This window comes from Apteryx rowi, unplaced genomic scaffold (assembly GCF_003343035.1).
Source record: "Apteryx rowi isolate R43461 unplaced genomic scaffold, aptRow1 scaffold_66, whole genome shotgun sequence".
NCBI lineage: Eukaryota > Metazoa > Chordata > Aves > Apterygiformes > Apterygidae > Apteryx > Apteryx rowi.
The window spans coordinates 9,566-24,309 of record NW_020450938.1 but is presented as its reverse complement, the minus strand read 5'-3'; the positions used below and the strand labels follow the sequence as shown (position 1 = coordinate 24,309).

General features: G+C 41.0%; 1 protein-coding gene across 1 annotated transcript in view; it reads right to left on the bottom strand.

Moving 5' to 3' along the window:
* Positions 1-14,708, bottom strand: part of TRIM67 (tripartite motif containing 67) — a 37,361-nt gene extending 22,653 nt beyond the window's left edge. Inside the window, exons 1-4 of the mRNA XM_026085074.1 lie at positions 14,586-14,708; positions 8,362-8,457; positions 4,139-4,261; positions 2,693-2,803 (exon numbers count right to left, since the gene is read on the bottom strand). Of these exons, the coding sequence (XP_025940859.1) occupies positions 2,693-2,803; positions 4,139-4,261; positions 8,362-8,457; positions 14,586-14,693 (438 nt within the window). The 5' untranslated portion in view covers positions 14,694-14,708. The remainder of the gene's footprint in view (positions 1-2,692; positions 2,804-4,138; positions 4,262-8,361; positions 8,458-14,585) is intronic.
* Positions 14,709-14,744: the final 36 nt, after the last annotated feature.

Here is a 14,744-nt window from a genome sequence, read left to right as displayed (position 1 = left end):
TTTCAGGGATATTGTGACAACCCTCTAATATTCACTCATGTGTGCAGCAGGCCCTGTTCAGCTGACAGCCACACACGCACATAATTTTGTTTGATGTGCCTTTCTTGTTAGGCAATTAATAAGGCAGTAAAAATAATAAGGCAAAATTAATTACTTTTATTAATTAAAACAATAAAATTAATTAGGCAAAATGAATTAGGCAATAAAACTGTTATATTTTACCTCATCAATTGGCAATTTCACTGCTTGCCCCATCTCCTCCCCCATTTTGGTAATGGTAACCATGAAAGTCTCTTACAGCTTTCTGTCTGGAATCTAGACTCAGTAGCAACTGGAACTGAGTCAGAGAAAGGCAAATGGTAAAGAAGAGACACCTGCCAATTATCATGTTGTAGTTTAACATGGGACCTAGCCCTAAAATCTTACTCAGTTTTTACTTAGGCAGACTCTACTGGGCCTTGCACACTTTTTAAAACTCTTCAAACTTTAGTACACAACTCCAGTGAGTAGTCCGCTGCAGAAAAGACTGAATAATACCTTCAGGTTTAATGCAATTGAAATTGTACACAAAGAAACAGTTTTCATATAAGCAACAATATCCTGCAATTTTGGTCATGTTTTGCAAAGAGGGGTACCTGGAATCTTCTACTCCAAGACCTGTCTTGTAGCCCTGTGAGGTGCAACTACCCCCGTAAAACAAAGCTACACTCAAGGCCTTAAGGCTGTATTTCCTCACACAGCAGATGCTGGAAGAACTCTTTCACATGTTGAAGCAAAGGAGAGAAGTACTACTCTTCTGAGTCACAAATATTTTCAAAGAAATCAGAAATGGAACTAGGTCCTGTGTTGGGTTTTCAGACAGGAAGGCAATAGTATTTTGAACCAGAACTAAGGGCTGGCAAGAGGAAAGACTTCCACAGTAAGAAAGACGGTGGGACCTAGCTCCCAGAGGTTGCTACCAGCTGTGTGAGCTAAGTGGGCCTGCCTCCTCTCTGTGGTTTGACATGTCTGCTTCATGCAACAAAACAAGCAAGAGTGAGGCTGCACATCCTGGAGCATCGTTATGTCCGGGGCTCTTGCAGATTCTGCAGGAGACCGAGGCATTACCAGCTTGCTGGACTGGATCTTTTGTGTCCCCGTCCAGGTGCTTGTAACTCTTTAGGAAGATTCCCATTGATCTCCCTTATCATTTTAATTTTTAAAACACTTCTTGTTTCCTTTTGTACAGCTTCATTTGTTGTCTTAAATGAGATATTTCCTTTATACATTCTGAGCAGGAGGGAATAGCAGTGCTGCTATCATTCAAGCCCCATTTCTCCAGGGAAGGGAGCTGCCCAGAGTATCTGTCTGGCTCAAAGGGCTCAAATTGTCTTCAGCCTGAACAACACTGAAAAAAACATAACTCTCAGAAAAAATTAAATAATCTATTTCTCACTGATTCATCTAGTTACAAATGGGTCACAGTTAATGACCATGTTAAGATTTTTGGGCCCAACTCAAGAAAGTGTCCTTATTCACATAAACTTCAGTGGAACTGAAACACATTTTTATCAGGGGATAAAAACGGGCTTGAAGTTCAATGTATGTTTAAATCAATGGTTTCCAAACCTGTTTGTTTTGCAAATTCCTGATTACCTGTGTAGAGGCTTTTTGCACACTGACAACAGCCTTTATGTAGTTAGCTCTCATCAACCTATTAGAAGTAGGCCAGAGATGCCCAGAGGTCCAAGTCCACATGTTGAAAACTAGTATTTTAAACAATTTCCAGGATCATTTTGAATTTAAGAATGTACTTAAAGTGCTTTCCTGAGCTCTTATCTTAGAAGATACTGTACAGACTTTCCCAATTTGACATGAATTATATATTATGTGACCACAAAATAGAGAATCCATAAAATTATATCAGCATTGGTATACTTGAGGGTTGCATTTTTTAAGTCGTCTCTTTACAGATCATTAAGTTCATAAGCATTGTGACATTTTATTCTCCTGATGTTGCCTTTGAACCATCTATTGCTTCAAACCACACATATTCTCAGTATGCAAGTAAACCTGGAAACTCCACTTTCTTTACAATTTTGCCTACAGGAAACTTGCATATTTATATAGACTATTTCACACTTTCTCTGAAATGACCACAATATAACACACAGTTTAACAATTATTACACACCATACTTCCACAGATATAACCCCAGAGATATGTACCCAAAAATTCAGCAATTCGGCAGCAGCACAACTGTACACATGTGATCTATATGAATCAATTCCACTTCACTTAGTAGCTCCTTCTGCCTCTGTCCCACCTGCTTCTGTTACTCATTACCTTTCCTGCTTCTGCCTTTGACTTTTTGTGTTATGTAAAGGTGCAGGATGGACAGGGAGAAAGTGCATCTGGGTGAGTCCTCTCACATCAGGTGGCCAACAGCGCATGTTTTGTGCCAGTCAGCCAAGCTAATTCCACATCTCAATCAGTGTGACTGTTCGAAGGCTGAACTAGAAATTCAGTTTGAAGACTGACTGGAAATTAATACAATCACCAGGCTAGATGGACTTTTAGATATTACTAACAGGGGTTAAGGTGAACCTGTCTCAGAGGTGGAATAGGCTAATTAGCCAAGCAGTCCATTTTTAGATTTAGCTGTAAATTATTTTTTTTGGTTGCCCCCCCACAACAATGAAAAGGAAAATACCTGTAAAAACCCAGAGGGATCATTTTCTTTGATAACTTCTAGGCAGTATTCCATAAGCCCTGTTGACTGGCGTAGCTTCAGTGTACAGTGATTTATCTGGTCCCAAACAACCTGGAAAACAAATATCAGTACAGTTCTGGTAATTGCCTCAGCTTCCAGTGAATTGTATAAATTACTTCAGAAGAGGCAACAAATGGAAGAGAGTGTTAAAGCTATGCTTAATTTAGCTGCCATATGGGCATTGCCACATCTCCGTCAGCTACATTCATTTGCTCTGTATTGTAAATACCGATAATTAGTTTGGCAAAATGTTGTGCACAGGGAATCTCAATTTTCAGAGCAGATTAATTGCTCAAAGCTCAGGTTTGCTTGGGGCAGAAAGAGCACAGAACATGTTTTTGCATTTGCAATATTCACACTTGTAATCAAACTTTCACTAAAATTCAAGCTTTTAATAAATCTTTGACCTAAACACAAGTATTATAGAGGAGGATAACAGAGTGACTTCTTGCAGATCATAGACTATCATTCTCTTCACAGTTCACAACTGGTCTTGTTCTATTTAAGGATGCATTGCTAGGATTAAGAAATAAGACAGATACATCTCACTTTTCCAGATTTTGCATTTTGTTCTGCTGTCACACGACTGTAAACTAGACCTAATAGTTCTGTGTAAAATAGCACAACTCCTGAGTATAACAGGTTAACAGGCACAAGCTGCAGGATACACTGTGCTCCTAGTAGGATATCTCAAATGTTGGTTCCTGTTAAGCATGGAGCTTTTTGAATGCTGATCTCTATTAGATTTTATTCATTGATTTTCACTTCAGATTTTTCACTTCAGTTTTTCCTTATGTCTTAGGTATTATTGTTACCAGCGCTATAATACCTCAATATCACATAAGAAGTTCCATATTTCAAGGATATTTGTCCATTTAGAGATTTCTTGATTGCCACTTTATTCAGCCAGTTATATCTTCCCCTTTTCCTCCCTTTCTGCATTTCCTTTTTTTTTTTTTGAGTAGAAGTGGATCTTTGAAGGTGGCTTGCCTGATTTCAAAGATTTCAGGAGAGACCTAAATCGCAAAATTTTACTTGGACAAGTACTCTTAGTCTGCTCAGAAGGGATTTCTTGCATTTGGAAATACTGAGAATGTACATCACAGACAGGTTTCACTGCTGAGCACTTCTCAAATGCTAGCCAAAAACATCAAATAAAGACTAATGGCCTGTTTCAGCAGATTGCTGAAGCATATCCCTAATTTTTAGTGTAGAAGCACAGGTCCACTGAACTGCTAAGCTTGAACCTGCTGAACGACTTTAGGATTTGGTCAACAGGAATTTTCACTGTGTAAAGGGCTGGAGACTTAACAAAATGCCCATTAGTACTAGGTATCAATAGCTATGCTCACCTGAATACTCACAGCTTATGAGAGTGGTGCTCACCTTTAGCTTGTGCTCACGTTCTTTGGTAACTTTTGTGAGCAACTTTGCCTTTTGACGAGTTAATGCATCAACCAAGGCATCGCACTGAGCAACAAGACAGGCTTCATAATCCAACCCGTTCTCCTAGAAAAAGATGAGAGTCATACTCAAAGAAAGTGTATTTTACAGCTGAAGCTCTTGGCGATTCTTACTTGTTTTCCATTCAAGACTGTAGCATATTCTGTTCCCTTTCTGATTTCATTATAGTTGTACCATCAACAGTGGCTTGCTATAAAATAAAACTGTAAAATGCTGTGCCACAAAATGGGCTTATGTAAAACCTTCATTTACTGGCACTTTCCAGACAACGGATGTTTGGAAGACACAGTAATACAACATAATTTAAAATCTAAACCTCACATACACAGTGCACACATATATGTATGTATTACAAGAGGGTTCTGCCCCATTCTGTTTTAATTATCCCACTGTAACTCCTTTGAAATCACTGGCTTTACACCATGATAGTTAGAACAGAATTATGGACCAGAATCTGATCCACAGTCTGATTACAAGGAAATAATTCAGGTGCAGATATTATTCCTGAGATCGCATGTATTGCCTCAAGTACTTTTTTAAAAATAGCCATTACTTGGCAAATATAGATAGCTCATATCTTCCCTGGAAACACATATTTGATTAGCTTTTTAAAAGAAAAATACCAGAGCAGTCTTTGATTCACACTGTGATAAAACTCTCTGCTAGGTAGAGGCCAGTATGAGGTACACACCGCTTTTGTCCCCACTGAGTCCTGAGCAAGGCCTCGGTATCACAGTAGCCTTACATAAGCTCCTGTCTATAAATGGGGACCTAATCTCTGAACAAACGGTGCTGCCACAGAATCCCACTTGCGCCTGTAGAAGTGTGGGTAAATGGTACTAAAAGGTCTTGTGCTGACCCTCCTCCTGGGGACAGCTTTCACTGCTGTGGAAACCACACTGTCACACTCATTCAAAGGGAGGCTCTCCCTTGCTTTGTCTGCTCATGAGACTAGAAAACAGAGAAAGCTTTCAAGCTCCTTTTTCCAGCAGACCTTCAGTTGTCCCATCAGCTTTCCTCACAGTCCGCCATATCAAAAAAAAAAAAAAAAAAGTATTAAATGTGAGATTATTTTAAACACATGCTTAAAGAGAAGCATCTCTATGGCAAGCCACCACACACCCCTAATTCATAATTATCTTATCTTTTGTTTATGCATTTCTCTTCTTTTTTCAGTTCATTTGTTTTGGTCTTTGTTCTTTTGAGAGCAAATTTTTCAGCACTGCATTCCTTTCCCCACACTATGATCCATGCATCCCCTTCTCCAGCTGAGGGAAGAAGGCACATTCTTCTTGGGAGCTGCTTGGCCTGGTCTCCACGGCAGTTCTAGCCTCTGCCACCAAAAGGGGAGAGGGGGATGGAGACACCAGACAGCCGAGTTACTGTTCACAGGTCTGCTGCAGACTCTTCCTGTTTGTGTCTCTGCCTCCTCTGCCTATATCACACCTGACTCCCCCTTAAGCTTACTTCTATCAGGCTGCTCTTGACATGATGTTTCCTGTATAGAACCTAAATCAGTAAGTGGCTGTAGTGCAGCATTTTTCTCCTTGTTTTCCATTCACACATCAAACAGAGTATTTGGCAGCATGCCTTTTTCAAATGAGAAAGGATGAAATTGCTACAGCAGATGGGAAAATGTGAAAATCAGATAATGACAGCAACAAGGAGGAACAAGGAAACAACAGAGGCAATGAGGAACTGGAAGTTTCTAAAAAGAGCAGACCAAGAGATATAAAGGTTGTCTCAGAAAGGAGAAAGGAAGGAAAAAGAGCAGAAACTATCAGATCTATGAAACACGAAAAAAAGAAAAGTAGGTTATGAATTTGTAGATTGCTCCAGGCAAGGTAAAAGCACAGTTCCTGGTAGCTCTGGCATTCACAAAGAGGGGGAAAAAAAGGGTGTGGATGGCTGTCTGTTCTGCTTTGCACTGAAACAAGATAATAAAATGTACATATGGATCACTCCTTTGTGTAAACATACATTTCTAAGGCATTTTTGCTGAGGGGTAAATGTTTGTATGTGTGTGTGGTACCATAATAAGATATCTACTAGTCATAACCTGAACTGAGACACATTATTCTGGATATAAATCTGCACGCACAGAATACCTCTATTCCCCCATATAAAACAGTCCAAGAACGGTTCTCTGGCCCGTAGGCCAAAAGGCAGAGATCAGCTCATGACATATCTAAACTCTTCTCCCCAAAATAGCATGGCTGTATGAAACCTGCCTACTGGGAGTAATCCCTAGTATGTGCTATTACCCAGTCCTGCTCAGGCATCACCTGGGAAGAGTGCCATTTGTCATGGGACAAAGCTATGCCAGGGAGCTCATTAAGAGTTAAACTGTGTGGGTGATCATGATCCAGCACTCAGGGTTATGCCCTAGCCCTGTTTTGCTTAATACATATGCAGCTGATTAATCCTTACGTTCTGGTTTGCTGAAATTTGATGTCCTCATTCAGACTCATGCTGGAGACTGGCTAAATGTGTGAGGTTCAGATCTAGCTTTGCATCCAGACACAGCCAAATTTTAGAGGGTGATCAGTAGATACAATTTCCTCTTTTGAATCTTCCTCTAGCATTTAAGCAGTGAGCTGTATTAAAGGAATTGCTTAGTCTTTTGATCTAATTGTAGTAGCTCCTTTATGCAGAGCAATTTGCTAGTGATTTTATTGAAACACATTAAAGGATTTTACAGCATAGTCATAAATAGTTGTAATAGGCCACCTTTAGGTTTCAGGAGGGAAAAAAAAAAACATTTTTAATGGAGCTACGTGACTCAAGAAAAGATTGGTGATAGATTATTGTTTTGGGATGAGTTATCCCATTCTAAAACAGCTATCAACACATATAGGGAGAACTCTAGAAGTGTCTAGCCATATCCTTGGACAATGGGAGAAGCCTAAATGACTAGGTTAGATGAGCTATTTAACTTTTAGACAGCTAAAGTCAGCTGAGAGAAACCTCCCACTGTGTCCAAAACATGTCATGAGGCATGTATGAGTTGGTAGCTTCATGCTGATTTCTCTCAATTAGATGTGCTTTACTGGTTTCCTGGTCTTCATTTGTTCTCTCCCTCACACTGAGCAGTGTCACAGAAGGATGTGAGGGTGCCTTGTCACACCGCTCTTTGGCAATTTGAGAACTTTGGCAGCATTTGTGTTATGAATTCATAATCTGGAGTGTTAGGTGAAACTTTCTAATGATTAAATTCTAAACCAAATACAGATTTTTGAACTTTTGTTTTGGCTTTCTGTTAGTAACAGAAGTAGGACTTGCTCATTGACAAAAGATGGACAACCAGCAGAGCACGCATATAGTTGAGCAGATGATATATATTCCACGGAAGCCATGCTGCAGCAGAGTGCTTCTGCGGATAACAAGCATCCCATCCTGGACCCTGCAAGCTCACTGTGGGGAAGCTCAAACTACTGCAGCATATTTCAGTCATGCTCTGTACGGTCTCTGTACGGTGAGAAGGGACTTGTGGATCATCTGACCTCCAACACAGAAGAGTCTAAATTTAGTTGAAAAAGAAACTTGTTTCATTTTGGTTGTGTGTCCTCAATTACTGCACTCACCAGGAGTCCTATTCTGAGTATTAAAGCTGTCCAATTATATACATGAAAATGTCTTCTACTTCAGTAAGTGACCAAATTGATTTGGCAACATTAGTTTCTTTTTTCTTTTTTGACTTCCTACAAATACTCTAGTAAACAGGTTGACTGGATTTTATCCAGAAAAAAAGCACATTTCTGGCAAATGTTAAATGAAAAAAACAAGAAGTAAATTCTGAATGTGTAAAAATAAGAATTTATACTAAGTGCCCAATTCAAGGAATTACAGGCAGGCAGGAGCCTAGAGCATGACCAATGGATTCAAATCAATACTAATCAACACAGCTCAGATGTTCAGTATTGAGTATCAGCTTCTTGCAACAAACAGTAAACAACCAATCTAGAAGCTAAGAGAGATTTGCAGACATTATTTGATGAATAATTTTGTCTAGCAAATACAATCAAGAAAGGTTAGATGATTCCAGGAAATATGAGAACAGCAAAGGAGACAAAGTCATCAAATAAATTATTCACTCAGTTCTATTGATTACTGTATTATTCAAACAGCTAATATTCTACAGTTACCTGTATCTGCTGCAATAAATTTTTCAGCTGAACCAAAAATTCTTTTGCTTCCTTTGCTTTATCTGAAACACCATTTAAAGCCTGAGATAGCTGTGCCTGCAAGAAAAAGAATTTTGAAGGAAAAATTAGAGATAAAAATGCAAATGTATTTCTTACTAATCCTTGCTTTTGACAATCAGCAATGTGCTAAAAGGCTTACTTGCTGTCACATGTATTCTTACATGCACAGAGTGTTTGTGCTAGAAAAGAATAGTTAAGATTTTAATTGTAATAAGATTTAATAAAGGTGAAATATGCATGTGGGGGCAGTCAACTATTGTGTCTACACACTCCACTTTACTGAAATGACTTAGTAAATCAAAATACTTAAAAAAAAGACAACTACCCACATGTATAAGGAAATAATGGTCTTACACTTGCACAGTAACATCTGTCATGCTGAAAAACTCCCAAGTGCTTACCAAAATAGTACTTTTTTTTTTCCCCCTCAATCAAAGCTTGCAATCTTTATAAATGGGGTAGATTTGACCACACCTAAGATACCTTAGAACCTCAGAGATTAATCTGCATTTTTAAGCCTCACAGTAATATCCCTTAGGGGCTCCAGCTTTCCATGCCGCAACCTAACCAAAGGGTGAATGTTTCTGGAAAAACAGGAAAAAAAAGAACCCTTCCAACAACTTTTGCCTGGTGGGAGATAAGGAGTATATCTATTGTAAGCTCATACTGAAGACCAAACTTCTCATTTGCTTAGCTGGCACCTGAGATCTCTAAATCAAACAAGCAGCTTCTCAACTGACTTTAAGGGTCCGAAGGTAGCTGAAGTTCTGCTCCCGAGCACATCCAGAGCTGCTGTCACCTGAGCCGGGCAGTTCTTCATGTAGCTTTCCTCTAAGCCTGATGAGGATTTCAGAAACCACGTTGTTCCACTTGTCAGCCCTTGGCAAGTCCAGACCAAGCATTAGTTCTTTGTGCAAATATAAGCCATAGTGACAGAATAGGTCTCACCAGTCAGCGTCACAGAGACCATTTTCTTTTTGCTCTGTGATACTCAACTTTCCTCACAGAGAGTACACCTTACACAAGGTCTGGACTCTTGTGCCAAGTCCCAGGTTAGACATTGAGTCTCTTCTTGGATCTACTCCTTAGCCAGACTTGGCACTTACCAGATTGCCAAGGTCCAGTTAATTATCCTCACCAAATGGATAAGACAACTGACATCAGGAAATGGAAAACGAAATATCTTTTCTAATGTCAGACTTTCAAAAGGTTACAGTCTCTTCTTGATTCCTTAGGACTAGAAGGCACCTTGAGACAGAGCCTCATATGTGGGAAGGCACAAAGGTTACGAGCCCCCTGAGAGGAGACCTAATTGAAAGTCAGTAAATCACCACTCACACTCTGCTCCTCTCTTGCTCCTGAAGGCAAGTAAATTATTCCATCCCTGCAAAGGGCACAGCTCACTTCTTCAYGCTGGCAAAGTCTGAGCTTACCTCCTGGCAGTCTGGATGTCTTCTTCGCATCCTCCCTTGGGCTCGCTCATTTGAGCRGAAGAGAAAAGAGCAGAGTGTGGCAGCTCCGTATGCACATTTCACACCTCAGAACCTAAGGCAGGCAGCCTTAGTACCTGGCTAACTCTGTGCAGCCATGCTGGAAGTAGGTACAAACTCACCCTTACTGTGAATTAGAACTCAATTATAGAGAAAGAAGCCAGCCTTGGGTTTTTTTCCTCATAGTTGCACAAACTTTCCCCTTTAGGCCCAGCTGTAGGTATTACATTAGTGCTAAATTTGAAAATAAATCATGCTTTACTACACTTGTAACAAATGTAATGGGAAGATCCATCATTATCGTGTTAGTCTGTCAATACTAATTCAATATTCTCTTACACAAATTCCTGTCACTTCACAAAAAAATATAAAGCAATCATATTTGATATGAAAGCTAACTAGACTCACTGGATCAAACCCTAACCCCTGAAAGGATCCCTATTTTCTGCCAGATCAGCCCATCAGGGCTTTAAATTAGCTCTCCATGAGCTGACTGAGATTGACATAGTTTAAAGCACACCCTTTTGGATCGCACTTTCTCCTCCATCCACAAGGCACATTTGAGCTTTTGGTTTGTCARGCTGGTATACGACAAGGTGAAACTGGCATATGAGAAAGCAGCAGGGGAGGAAGAGAGAAAGAAATAGAGGGCAAAAGCATCCTGTGTTCTGCCAGTGACTGGCCCAACAGAATTGTCCCAGTGTGGCAAGAGCTCCTTTCTTTCACATCGAGGACAACTGGTCCTGACAAAYGTAAAACTTCTGCCTCTCCAACATCTGCCCTCACTCTCAAATCAGATACAAAGTGTATTTCACCAGAAAAAAAAAAAAAGTCAAAAATCATATATGGTGATCACAGCAGCCATAGAAATCTGAGTCCACACAGATGAATTGTAACCAACATATGTACTGATGTCAATGAGCACAGTCACTCGCACTTCCTGGCACACTACCATTATGAAGAATGGGAATAGAAACTTGACAAAGTCGTTGATCAAAGGGCTCATAAGTGAACCTTTGTGCTTATTAAAACCTGTGGTTGCACTAATGCAAGTGCAGCACGAAACTCAGGAGAAGACCAGATCTCCATTTATGAAACCCACTTAGAGATAATAGCCTCGTTTTTCAAAGCATGTGTAAAAGATACCTTACAAAGCAGAGGAATTTAGTTATGTACTTCCCATTAAAACCAAACGGAACTACATGACTAAGCCCTTAATAAACCAACCAAAGCATAAAAAATGCCCTGTACACTCAGAGCAATCTTCCATGCTGCAGAAACATTTACTTGAAGCCAAACTGAAATGTTACAAGCTCCCTTGACTAACACAATTAATAACTCCTGACAAACAATATTCTATCTACTGTTACTTTATTTTAATACCTGGTCTTACAACAAAAAAAATGGGGATTCTGGAGATGGACACAAAGTTTTTACTTCTATCAAATATAGGAACAGAGAGATAATGAGAGCAAGTAATTAAATCCACACAGGCATGAAAGACTGATGCTTCCTTTGATTTTAGAAAATGAGCCAGATAATTCCATCGTCCTTTTTCAACCAAACAGCTCATGTTCATTTAACTTCTTTTCCTTCCACCTCTCTCTAGCAGCAGATTAACTATTGATTAGATAAGCTCATCCTCGTGCTGAATCCGGAAAGAGCCTTCATGTTTTGGGGAACACAACTCTTTAGGCCAACATAAAACAGAGCCATTCAATGCCACTATTTGCCTTTGACAGCCAGACTGCCTGCCCTTCACAGGCCTGTCCAGCCAAAGCTTCTGATGCTGTTCCTTCATATCACTCAGCATTTATACATGTGTGTGTGTRTATATATATATATATATATATATAAAACCACACAGAATGTGCAGAGCTTAAATATGTCCACCGTTTTACATCATTTTTAATTTCTCTAAAAGATAGGTTACATACAGCAGTGTAATGGGGAAGCCTGCACCATTAACAGGGGTCAACTAGTCCTGTACAACTGTCAAGCCAATGCTACAGCTGAGGGTAAATGCACTTTTCATTGTGTGGTCTGAAACACTGAACAGACAACTTTACACACTTTGTAATACACCACTATATCCTTAGACAAGGCTCAGACAAAACAAGAAACAAACAATTTCTACAAAAGGCTAATACAGAAGTGGAATGGAAATGGATCCTGAGGCTGAGGATGGGCACGACATCTGGCAAAAACAGGTCTAGAATCAGTAGAAAAATTGTTTTGTTAAGTTTGGTGCTGTGGTGTAAGCATCCTGTGGGAGGTGTGGAAATGGCACTGAAAGCCCTCTCTAGGTTAAGAAAACTGGCCACTTGCCTTAGGACAAGATTGTTCAAATGCAATCAGATGCTTGTCAGTTGATCATGAACTGTACTGTTGCAGAAAATTGTCAATCTGTCATATTTACTGGGCTAAGAATGCTTATGACAGACAAGCCTTTACACTTGCCTCTCTATCAACTATGTCTGGGTTATCTGGAGAGAACACGTAAAACCTGAATCACATTTGGCATACCATTCAATGTATAACATTTCAATATAAGTAATTTATGGCTTGGCCAAAGCTACTACAGGTAATAAACTTGTAGAAATTGCTGTATGTGAGAACTATTTCCAAGCACAAGTATCTAATTCCAAAGCAATTTATCTGAATGAATGTGAGCTGATGATTTATGTTGTCTATATGGTTCCATTATATTTATTCTGCCATGTGTATTGTTCTGGGAAGAAATAACATTCACAAGAGAACAATTTTAGAGTTTCAAAATTAGTTAATTTTTTTTGGGGGGGAGGGATTGTTTCACTAGAATTTTCACATTAAGGTTGAGACTATATATAACAAGAGAAAAATCACATTCTGTGATACCGTACTCCCAGAAAAAATACGATGAAAATAATACAAACCAGCATAGTATCGTTCATTCTTTTGACAGTATTTGACGATAGAAAGAAAATGATTGACTATGCACTCTGATTACCCCAGAGTAATCACATTGTTCAAAAAGGCATTAAACAATTTTAATTCGAAGTAGACCTCAGCAGAATACAGGCTGGTCTCACAATCTGCAAAAGATTAACCATATCTGAACATTGAATTCTGTCACTGCTCATTAAAATAATTCTGCTCAGAATTGGATTCTGCCATTAGCATAAGTAGCAAAAGCCATGAATTTGTGATCTGCTGCTTATCAGTCAAGAGAATTTCTCCTCTAAACAAGTAATAATCACATGTTAGTGAGTAGATGGCTAAGCCCTTGGCAGAGAATATTCCAACTATGAAACACATATTGAAGTAGTTCATCTCTCTCAGATGGGCAAACAATGCAGCTCACACCAAGTGGTATTCTTCTTCTGGGCCTTAAAATTTAGTCATTTTTTCCTTGCCAATTACCTTAGGCTAGATTGAGCTCAAGCACTACATGGCTGAAGGAGGCAGAGATCAGTCTTGACTTTGTCCTTTCTTGCAGTGTCTGAAAGGATCTCTCTGTGCTTCCTTTACTGCTAGCTGTAGCGGAGCGTAAAAAGGAAGAAATCCTGTGGCCAGCAGAGCTAGTCAAGTGCACAGACAGGAGCTCCTGGCACCCCTGTAGCAGAAGTCCTTTTCCCAATACAACTGGGGGCTACAAGGGGGCTCCCTTCAGTACTGAGGTATTGAAGTCCTCTCTCTGTGTTCATATTCAATAACTGATAACTGTTCCTGGGCCCATTGTTCTTAACAAGAATGAGCTAACTTCTTACACTCTTAAGTTTATGCCGTGCTCTCTATTCAAGTAGTTGAATGTTTGATTTTTAAAGAGGAGACCACGGCCAGACAGTCCAGCAGCTCTACCAGGTTTCGGCAAACTGCCCTTGCTGCACAGTGACCAGCTCTACAGTCTCCCAGAGGAGCTTCAGGGACAGCAAAGGAGCATCAGCATCAGGGAGGGATGAATCAGGCTACAACATTAGGTGAACCAGAAAACACTTCACCTGTCTCCAAGCCTCATTCTACTTTTCCTTGTTCATTTTTCTGTCACAACAGGTCCCTCCAGCYACTGTTTCTGGCCTCTTTGAGAGCTCCCCTCTCCCTCCATCCTCAAAAAGGCCCATGACGCAACATGACGTCTAGTGAGCCTCCAATAAATCCCTTTCGCGCTTTCCTGCCTAAAACTTTCAGGTGGCTCCAGGCCTCCCTCCCTCACTGGCAGGGAGGAAGAAGTGGTGGGTAGCCACAGGTGGCAGGCACCTGCAGAAGCAATGGAAGGAGCATCCTTCACCCTCCAGGTGCTCGCAGTCTGCTGCTGCCACCTGCAAGGGGATGGGACAGGACAGCCAGGCAGGCCTYCCCGACGCCCTGAAGGGCCGATGAGGGGGTCAGGCTCACCAGCCCCAGGTGCGTGCCCGGGGGGCCGCCCTGGTTTGAGGTGCTGAAGAGAGAGAGTCTGTGGGAGCACAGTCAATGCCAAGCAGAGACCGTGGATCGCTGGGAGTCAGGAAGGACCAGAGAGCTGGGAGAGCCATGCAGAGGGACAAAGAGAATGGGAGGCTCTGGGAGGATGAGGGGCACGAAGCGGCCTCCTCGCCCGCAAGCCCTCGGTCTCCCTCAGGGATAAGCCCCGCTCCTGGCTTGCCTGTTGGGGGGCACCACGCCGCTGCTTGCCTGCTGGGGGGCATCGCGCCTTACCTTGTGCTGCTTCCACGCGGCGCCCAGGGTCCTCACGTCGTGCTTGCCGTGCCTGCCGCCCTCCAGGCACTGGTAGCACACGGGGCTGCGGCAGCTGGCGCAGTACATGCTGTAGTTCTCCAGGTCGTGCTCGGCGCAGGTCGGCAGCTTGCGGCCGCC